General features: G+C 45.4%; 1 protein-coding gene across 1 annotated transcript in view; it reads left to right on the top strand.

Annotated features, from left to right (window-relative positions):
• Positions 1 to 2,229: 2,229 nt before the first annotated feature.
• Positions 2,230 to 10,051, top strand: part of FAXDC2 (fatty acid hydroxylase domain containing 2) — an 8,076-nt gene continuing 254 nt past the window's right edge. The window contains exons 1-7 of the mRNA XM_008941463.1: positions 2,230 to 2,277; positions 5,027 to 5,118; positions 5,224 to 5,327; positions 6,059 to 6,180; positions 6,507 to 6,712; positions 7,647 to 7,752; positions 8,787 to 8,953. Coding sequence (XP_008939711.1) covers positions 2,230 to 2,277; positions 5,027 to 5,118; positions 5,224 to 5,327; positions 6,059 to 6,180; positions 6,507 to 6,712; positions 7,647 to 7,752; positions 8,787 to 8,953 — 845 coding nt within the window. The remainder of the gene's footprint in view (positions 2,278 to 5,026; positions 5,119 to 5,223; positions 5,328 to 6,058; positions 6,181 to 6,506; positions 6,713 to 7,646; positions 7,753 to 8,786; positions 8,954 to 10,051) is intronic.

The raw sequence follows: 10,051 nt of genomic DNA, 5'->3' as shown, positions 1-10,051 counted from the left end.
GAGATTCAGCAGGGTTTGAGCCAGCACTGCTGTGTGGAGGACCTGTTCTGGAGCATCAGTCGTCCAGCATTCAGCTAACTGATATACCCCTTTTATGTCTGCCTCTCCAAGATCTAATGTTGTCTACTGCAAGGTTGTCAGAGTAGAATAATCTCTTTAACCACAGAAAACTACAGCCAACACTATTTACTGTACTGTTCCAGCAGAATAATTTTACATTGCTGTTCTCAGCTCCCTACGGGGTTGTAGAGAAGAAAGGGAGAGGCACAGCAAAAGGGCAAAGGATACGAGTTATAGCAAGAAAAATTCTGATTAGATACTGGGAGGAGGTGTGGAAATTATAGTGCAGGTAGTCAAATACTGCAAGAGGTCTCCCAGAGAAGCTGTGGAATCTCCCTCCACGCAGATACTCAAAACTCAGCTGTTCACAACTCCAAAGAACCTGCTAAGAAAGCTGGAATGGAGCAAAGCCTCCAGAATGAATGGATTAATCAAGCTTGGCATATTTCAAGCATTAATGGTGTTTTCTTGAAGACAGTAGGCACACCTGCACTGAGGACCTGTGTGACAAGACAGGCGTATAGTGCACGTTACATAACAAAAACCTGCACTATTGCCATCAGGAGATCTTCTGGAAACAGAGATAAGATCAGTTTGTCCTGTGGCGAGTTATTTGTGCTGTTCTATTCAGACTGGCAGGTTGAGGTTGCTACTTATAGGTCTTCTTCATCAGATATGTTAGGGCTCAGCTCTATTTTTTTCAATGAAGTTGTGGGTGGCAAATTTGATACAGAAATTTGACCAGAAGAAAAATAAATAGACAAAATCTCATAGACTGGTTCTAGTAGCTCTCCAAGTCTAATAGTGAGGAGCTCTAGATCTGGGGAATCTAGATCCTGGGACACTGTGACTTCATTAATACATCCTCATTTTAAGCACTAGCACCTCAGGGCACCTTTCACTCTACTTGTTTTTGGCCAAGGGAGACAAAATTAACTTGATTTTTATGGTTTTTTTTTTCTGAGGCTACTACTGGAGGTTAGCATTTCCCTGAGGAATATGTACAGGCCTAGTGTTGAAACAGGGGATTAGGACCTTGGCCTCGTGGCTTCAACTTTCAAATCACTTTTTGCCTGATTTTTTTTTTCTTCCCAGAACCTTTTAACATCAGTTTCTTGCACCAAAGTATGTAGTTTGTTGGACTGACCTCCTTCTTTCCTGTCTGTGAGTAAGCAGGAACCCAAGCGAGCAGAATTTTTCAGTCTCATGCCCCTTGACCTGCATACTAACATGTAACACAGGAAAACAGAGCTGGAAATCCCTGTAAATAAACAGAGTTGCATTTGTAAGAATGCACCCACAGAGGAGTGGTTTCAAAGCCAAAGGGTAATCTCCTGGCTAATATGGGGCCTTCTTTTGGGCTGTGTATTCCTCCTTTCTGAAACACTGCAAGAGGAGTACTCCCAAGAGGGTTACAAGCATCATAAAGGTAATAAAATACCATCTAATGAATGATTTTCCAACTGTTTTTGTTTGTAGCTTAGACAGGTGCCTTTCTACCTTTTTTTTTTGCTTTCCTTTGTTACTTTAGGTAACACAGTTTGCCTGTGCTTGAATATTCCTCTGTGTAAGAAAAGCAAAATAGATTAAATTCTGCAATCCTTAGTAATCTGGCCTTCATATTATTATAATTCATGTGTTTGTTCTTAAAGACCGGGTGAAGCCAAGAAAACTTTAAAGAATGTTTTGTTAGCTTATGGTAAGAGTACAGCAATATAAAGCCAGCTACATAATAATCCCCAGGACAGCCACAGCACATCCTGAAGTACAGAGATCCTTCTGTGGCCATGGACAACAGTGAAAGCCCCAGAAGCTACTTGAACCTTGGGGTTGGTTTTGTTTGTTTACTAAAACCAGCAACAAGTGGTCAAGCCAGAGCCAAATGCAGGGGGATTTGTTACAAGGTGGCCACCTCTCCATCTGGGACTTGAAACCTTCAAATTGACCAGAGCGGGACTTGAAGCAAAGGTGATTTTCTCACTTCTCACGTTCTTAAGCTGTAGCTTTGCTGGATGGCCAACAAGAGGGATGGAGCAGGATGGGACAGAGCACAGAGAGTAAATTCTTTAGTTTTGCAGCTGAACTCAAAGTTGGGGTGGTTTGCTGCTGTCAGGAGTGTAATCTTCCAGCTGTACAAGGCTCACTTACTTAGATCAACTCTTATTTCAGATGGAAAGAGACTCTGGAAATTCCACCATGGCTGAACAGCAGAAGCAGGTAAAGGCTCAAGATCATCTTTTAAAGGAAGCATTTTGCAGGTGATTTTGCTGGATGTGTTGAATCATCTTCTAAGAGAAGTGACAGACACCTCCACGCTCTGATCACTTCAGTACAACTAGGAGCTCAGCTCTTACCACTACAGCAATATTTTCCCAGCATTTTTTCCCTTCCAGGGAAACAAATCTACAGCAACAGGTGATGAAGGGCCTGTTATCTTTGCTTACATGGCAAGAGACCACAACACCCCCATGGAACCAGAAGCTGTGCCACCTCACTGGGCCCAGTCCTCCAAGTGGTCCTGCTAAGCAGTATCTTTGACAGCTGACATGCCCCAGTCTCTTTACCTGCCAGGCAGCAACCCTGTTGTGTACTTAAAGAATCTGTCAGTTTGTAGAAGCCCTTTAAGGGCAAGATCTCAAGCAATCCATGGATCAGAGTTTGGAAACTATTGTGCTGGAGGTGCTGGCATAAAGAGAAACAGGGTGTTAGCACCTGGACTTGATGAACAAGATTTTTCTTTTCTATGTAAACTTCTCTGATTCTACAGCTCATGTAATTATATGGTGTGGGATTTACTCACATAAACAATTCAATGCATGCAGTAAAAACACAGCCTCAAAGCTTTTAGCTACTCTCTGTCCTATATGAAAGCAGGACGTACAGTGTCTGATGAGTATTGGGAATTATTAGCTTTTGAAATTTCTGGAGTACTTCAGCTGGAAGGTGCTAAAGAAATACTGTTTGGCCTAACCAAAAATTCTGACACTTGTGAGACATCAGAGTTTTTCTTTGGTATGTTTTTTCTTCATCATAGGAGAAACAAGGATTTACAGACTACAGTTCTGCTAAAAAGCTCTAAGCTTTTTACAGCTTTTGTAACCTTTTTTATAAAGAATATGTAGATGGTATTCCAGAGTCTAAAGATTAAGAAAGTCTTATGTCAGCATACACGAGGTACGACACGGATGCAATTGGAAGCATGAAACTGCTGAGAGCAAATCCCCAGCCCGGGATCCAGCGTGTGCTATCTGAAGGTGGAGGAGGTGCCATTCGCCAGCCTTGTGTCTGGAGTTCAGTACGCCCAGTGATAACACTGGCAACCAACTGCACTGCTCCTCATCTAAGCCAACAGGGTGCACAAACACCAAGCTGTAGGGCAAGAGTCAGGCAGATTGCCTTCCTCCCCAGCTGCTGACCATTTAAAAAAAAAAATAAAGTCATAGGAGGAAACAGTTGTTTATTTTAATGCGAAAAGTTTCAGTGCTAATGAGCAAAGTTCTACTCTGGGCCAGATAAATATTGCTGACAAGTCCCGGGCAATGTGTAACCTCCTGTAGCTGTTACAGAATTTGAAAGCAGCTCTTAGCACTGAAAGCTGGGTAGAGAGGATTCCTCTAGATCCCATTACCCTAAGCACACCTGCACTCAACATTCATTAGTGAGTTGTGTCTTGTTTATCCTCTCTAACAGGAGGCAAGCAAGACAGCAGCTATGAATCATATTGTTTTTACTCTACTCTGTTTGTGCAGCACAACACCACAGTTAAGAAGCCGGAAGGATGGAGTAATGACCAAGACATCACCTGGTTATTACACTCTATTATTTCAGAATTGCTTTGATTTTTTTTAAAAAACTTTTATCCTGCAGATAAATATAATGCATATTCACCTCAGAAAACCAAGACTAAGTTTTCTGGCCTCCAGAACCAGTTCCAGCTTCGACTACTCTAGAAGACAGATAGCTAATTATAAATTTATTTTATATATTTGCTAAACAACTTGAATATATAAATGCTCAAATATGTCAAACACTGCTTTTTGAATACACTTATTCCTGCCATCAAAAGGTCTCACTGGTAACTTTCTGACTCTCTCGCCATTGCTTTGTATAGTTAAAATCCTCACTGTGATGAGAGTCATGCTAACATCACAGCTGCCTTTCTGCTGTATACAGGAATAGTTCTTCAGTAGATAACATTTCTGTGACTGAGAGCAGGGATTTTTTAAAATATTTTTACCCTCTTGTTCATGTGCAGTTGTTCTATACAGATGGCACATGGCACCTACTAGCCAAGTGGTACTCTCAGTACTAGGGCTGAGTTCTACCATGATGGCCTAAAGGCACAGCAAAGTGAATTATGGAAGAAAAGGAAATATCCTGTATTCAACTCCTGTTATACTTGGGGAGAAAAAGGCAAGCTTCTGGGCACATGAGCCTGACTTCAGAATCGTTGAGAGGAGTGGTTCTGGATTACCTGGAGCTGTTAGATCATATGAGCACAACAGCTCTTGACTGCTGTGTGGAGAAAGCATACTGCATAGTGGGAGGGAGAAGATTCAGGATGGGGGAGTTGAGATGGAGCACTATTCCTTAACCCCAGGACTGACTTCCCTGCAGCTCTGAGTTGGCCAGAAGCCCTTTATATTATAGTCCTCCAGGTACTGAGAAGCGTGCCAAATGAAAACAAAGAGGGAAAGATCAGTGGTCCTTTGTCTCCTTTTGGTTAGTCTGGAGAAATTCCATGACTGTGAAATTTTGGGTCTCTGTAAGTGTGGCAGCTGGATGTGTGTGTGCTCCCCCCCTCAATGACACAATATCCCATAACAGCTTTGTTATTATGTTCTTTAGAGAGCTTGTGAGACAAAAGGGGCCATCCTAGGACTGCCTTTACCTCCTGCACTTCAGACACAAAAGATGCCAGTGCAGGACACAGCAGCATGTGCTGACTCTTGTTGCTTGCTCACAGGAGGAGAAGCTCTGGGCTGCCTTAAAGACCAGTGCCTGCGTCCTTGGCACAGGCGTGCTCGTGTTCACTGCCTTGGTGAACTCTCTTTCTTGGTAAGATTGTTCAAACCAAGGGGCTTAAGGAGAAACTTTTCTGTGGAGGGGGGAAAAAAAGTGGATAATGAAAAGATGGGCAACCAAGAACACTTACTCCCACAGGTACATGCAGAATATCTGGGACACTTCAGGCCATTTCTGGCAAACAGCATGGCTTAAGTTCTACTACCATTATGAGGGAGAGGAGTGGACAATCTTTCTCCTCGGTGAGTTTTAAGAGCTGTCTGCTGTAGGAATCATCCAGGTATTACATCTGAAATGGGGACATGGACATTCCTTCCCAAATTCACTAATCCTCTCAGCGAAAAAGCACATGTAGGCTTCACAACAAGCCACAGCTGATGTACTGCAACTGTGCTGCCTTTGGACCTGTTCACCATTAGACCCTCCTAGACAGATGAAACATTTGGTCTTGCTGCTGCTGAAATGGCTTCCCTGTGAAGACACTTTGCTCCTGTGAGAACTGAATGACTCAGTAGAACTGATTATTGAAAATTAAAGTAAAATCAGTGCATTTTACTCTTGCTGTAGCACCTATAAAACTCTTCTCTGCCTGTGACTAACGGCTGGTGAACAGGCCTGGAAAGGACCTTGGAAGGTCCCAGGAATCAGCTCAACCTTATTCTACCTGTATTTAGAAACCACCATGATAGAGATCTCCCAGCCTCCCAGAAAAGCCCTTTCTTAGGTCAGTTGTGGCAAGCTTCAACCTATGAGACGTTTGTCTGCTCTAACCTCCTCCCCATTCCCTAGGTCTTAGCTGGATGTCAGAACTTACCCAATATTCCATTTTAAAGCACCTCGGGGCAGGGGATACACAGCAGGCACACCTGGGTCTCAGCAAGGTCTTCTGGATACTATGCCACTGTATTTTGTTTCTGATTTAGCTATAGCTCTCAATTTATTCACACGTCTCTGCCCTTTCCTCACGCCACAGGGGCCGCAGTGGTGCCTGGCCTTGCTTTCTGGAGCTTCAATGGGATCCTCATGGTGGCTGATGTAACAGGAAAGCCAACTTTCATTACTCGCTATCGCATCCAGCCGGGCAAGAATGATCCTGTAAGTATTTCGTGTGCTGCCTTTTCTGCTGGCTAAACACTTCCTGCAGCCTCCTAGGCTAGGAGCAGGGAGAAGAACCTGTTACACTTTTCTCTTGCAAGGCGATAGGGTTCAAGGAGAATCAAGCTGAGTCTTGTATATCCACGGCAGAGAACACGGCAGCTCTTGTAATTAGGCTACTGATCAGATGTGGGTTGACTGCTTGTTAAAAAATTAATCCCAAAACTAATGTGGAACCCCCCTACAAATCGTAAAGCTTTTTATCCTTCCCACTCTAAGCTGCGTTGCTCCTGGCTTTGCCTGAAGTCTTCACTTCTATTTTGCAGGTGGACACAAAGAAATTGCGCCAAGCCATCTACACAGCGTTATGCAATCAGTTCTTTGTCTCCTTGCCCATGCTCGTGCCCATGTTCTATGTCATGAAGTGGTGGGGCAACACCTTCAGCAAGGAATTACCCACCTTCCGCTGGTTTCTTGTGGAGCTAAGCGTCTTTACCGTGATAGAGGAAATTCTCTTCTATTATACACACAGGTGAGATGAGCCCAGGAACAGGACTCTGTGGTTTTCCTCCATGCCTTTAAGCTTTTATCAATCTCCTGCTACAGCAGTAGCCCTAATGCCCCCTCTTCTACTAGTCTTGTGTTTATATGGGAAGACTTAAGGTCCCCAAATCCACCCTTAACAACATGAGGCTTCGATGCTGCCACCAATTACAGTAAGCAAAGATGGGTAAAATTACAAAGGTGGAGCAGCTTAGAAGCTAAGGAAGAAGCAAAACAGATAGCTTTACAAAAGCTGTGACCCAGCATTCCTTGAAAAGAGAAGAACAAGACTGACTATCCTGAAAGAAAAGAGCTCAAGAGGTCAAGTGACTGATTTCCCATTCACTTGTACAGCACCTATTAAACCAGGCCTGGCTCCTGACACTGCAGGCTTTGTAAGCACCAACACCAACGTTACAGGAAAAAAAATAAAGCGAGGAAGAAAAATGTCTTCAAAAGACTGTGCAGAAGCAAGCACAGCATTCTCAGAAATATGCAGCTTTCCCTTTTGGGCAAATGCACAAAAAAAACCCCATTTCTTACAAAGGACCCACAGAACTTAAAATTCTGACTCCAATAGCTGCCAGTAGGAAAAGCCAATACAGTGAAAATATAAAGGGAGTCTTCCCCTAAGGAGCACTCCCTGGTTTAAGCACGTAAGTAATTTAGGGGCTTCAGTTTATGGGATTTATCTGGACTTAAGTTTGACATCAGCCAGTGGACACAACAGTTGAGTGAGGGCTCAGTATTAAAGCAGGACACAGAGGGAAGCCGGGAGTCCTACACTCTTATTTCCAGCTGCTCTGAAATCTTTATGTTAAGGAGAGGGCAGAGGGAAGTCCCCCGCAGAAATTCAGCACTAGGTTGCTCTATGTTCCTTTCCTGTGAAGCTCAAAACCTGCCTTTGTGTTCTCTCTGCTTAGGCTTGTTCACCTCCCAGTCCTGTATAAACACATTCACAAGAAGCACCACGAATGGACAGCCCCCATTGGCGTGGTCTCCATTTATGCTCACCCACTAGAACACATAGTAAGTGGATTCTCCCATGGTCACCCTCCAGTTTCTGCATGGACTGTGATTTCCATGGGATGAGTGGTAAGAGAAGAAAAGCAAATACACTCTTACTCTCCTTCCTTAGGAAGAGGAAGCTCAGCTGTGTTGCCAAGAAGCTTGGCTTTAGGAGGGTTGGAGTACCTGTTGCTACTGGACCCCACTAGCTTTAAGAGCACAGATCCAGGGGCCTGCCACAGAGGCAGACCTGACTGGTGCTTCTTTGGGCACAGAGAGGTCTGGGGGAGCACAGGCTTTCAGCATGAGATGTGGCACTTACAGAATCTGGGCTGCTGCATGGACGCAGAATTCTGTCATGATTTTAGTGCTGGTGGCTGGGATGGGTGTTTGCAGGAGTGCCTCCCAGCACTGCTCCAGCCAAGACTTCTCATGAAAACATGTCCCACCTTCAGAAGATTCCACTTAAAAGTATTATCTGCTGTTAACAATAGTCCTGGGCTGCAGCAGCACCACTCTGTGAATCTCCCCAACAGCCTGGGGGCAGCAGAATGATTTTTTATATTCCAGACTCCAGCTGAGCCTAGCTGGTGCAGTAAGCTTGGTCTAGGCCACTGGCAGGACACAACATAGTGATCCAGCCGTGATCATCACATCACTGCCCTGACTGCACGTGTCCCCTTTTACAAGCAGGTTTCCCAAAAGCAGCTACAGCAGCATTCCAAGGTGAAGGTGTAATTCAGACCTCTGACTCCAGGGTGATTTACTGGAATCATCCTGTTCTTGCATCCCTGGTTTGATCTCATGCCTAACTTCTACTGCAAGCTGAGGGAGCTTGGGCTGTGACTATGTTTTGCAGCACATAAAATTCAGTTAGCTCAGAGTAAATGATTCGATGATTATGTGATTTTAGTAAGATATTTGCAGAGGGACCATCCTTTATGCCTGCGCACAAAACTAATGATGGATCACCCAGGTGAAACAATTCAGCTTCCAGGAGAGAGTCTGTCTGTTGTGGACCAGTTAATGAGGTAGAATTTGCTTCTCATTTCTAGATCTCCAACACCCTGCCTGTGATAACCGGCCCGATGGTCATGGGGTCTCACATCATTTCAATTGCAGCGTGGATCTCCATTGCTCTCGTAACAACAAGCATTTCACACTGTGGCTACCACCTGCCCTTCCTGCCCTCGCCAGAGTTCCACGACTTCCACCACCTCAAGTACGTCTGGGCACTGCTCAGCTTCCCCTTCCCCTCCTGCCTGTGCCCTGGCACTGCCGATGGGCAAAGCTCCTTCCCGAGGGCCAAGTGGGCTTGTGTAGCCCACGTACAAGCAGAGAAGCCCACCCATCCCCTTCGCCCGCTGGCAGGCTGAGTGCTGTCAGCTCTGAAAGCAGTTAGAGAGAGACTGGGATTTCAGAGGACTCCAGCCCACTGCCCATGCAGCTGCCAGACACCTCACCGACATCCTCCTCCTCCATCAGCCCACCTGGAACCTTTCTCCAAAGCACAAACTCCACAGCTGAGGCTGTGTTTTCACGTTGCCCAAGATTACATGGGAGGAAAGCAGGCAGTGCCTGAAGCAGCAGGTATCACCTGGGCTTTCCCCAGCACAAGCACAGGGTCAGAGACAGTTCTCTGCACGGCTCTTCCTAGAAGTTCAGGAGACACTGCATGTGATCTAGAATAAAGACAGAGCAAGAACACATCACACAGCTGAAATCAACTCGTAGGGAGCATCTCTGCCAGCCCCTCTCCCATACACTGGGATTAGGAACATGGATCATGTAACACCTTGTCCAAACACTCCCAGTTAACCCTTCCTCAGATTCCAGGCTCCTCTACAATGGTGGGAGCAGAGTTTCGGCAGGTTGTTCAGGGATATATACCACAGTAGTGCAAGAAGTGTTCCCATCTCCCAGAAGTTCACTAAATTCATACACATGCTCCCCTGAACAGTTTGCTCCTCCTGCAGGCATAGCCAGCCTAGCAATTCTATCACCACCCAAATACTGGGCAACACCCAAACCAGTTACCAGCTATTTGCTCAGAAGCTCAGCTCACGCCAGGACAGGGATCACAGCAGAGCTGAGATGCTCTCTGGGTGGGACAGCTGTGCTGGCATCCCAGTGCTGGCAGCGTGGCAGCTCCACATCCCACAGCAGCTAGGTCTTGGGAGAGATGGCTGCTATCCAGTGCCACCATTTCTGGGCAACAACAGCTCCAGAGAGGGAAGCTGCAGGAGGTTTCACCCTGGCTTTGTTAGAGCTGTGAGGGAGATGGGTGCAGTGGCAAAAATCACATGGACGGCTCTTACCA

Source organism: Merops nubicus, unplaced genomic scaffold (genome assembly GCF_000691845.1).
Source record: "Merops nubicus isolate BGI_N331 unplaced genomic scaffold, ASM69184v1 scaffold32155, whole genome shotgun sequence".
Classification (NCBI taxonomy): Eukaryota; Metazoa; Chordata; class Aves; order Coraciiformes; family Meropidae; genus Merops; species Merops nubicus.
The sequence above is the reverse complement of the archived record's forward strand: the minus strand, read 5'-3'. Positions and strand labels throughout refer to the sequence as shown.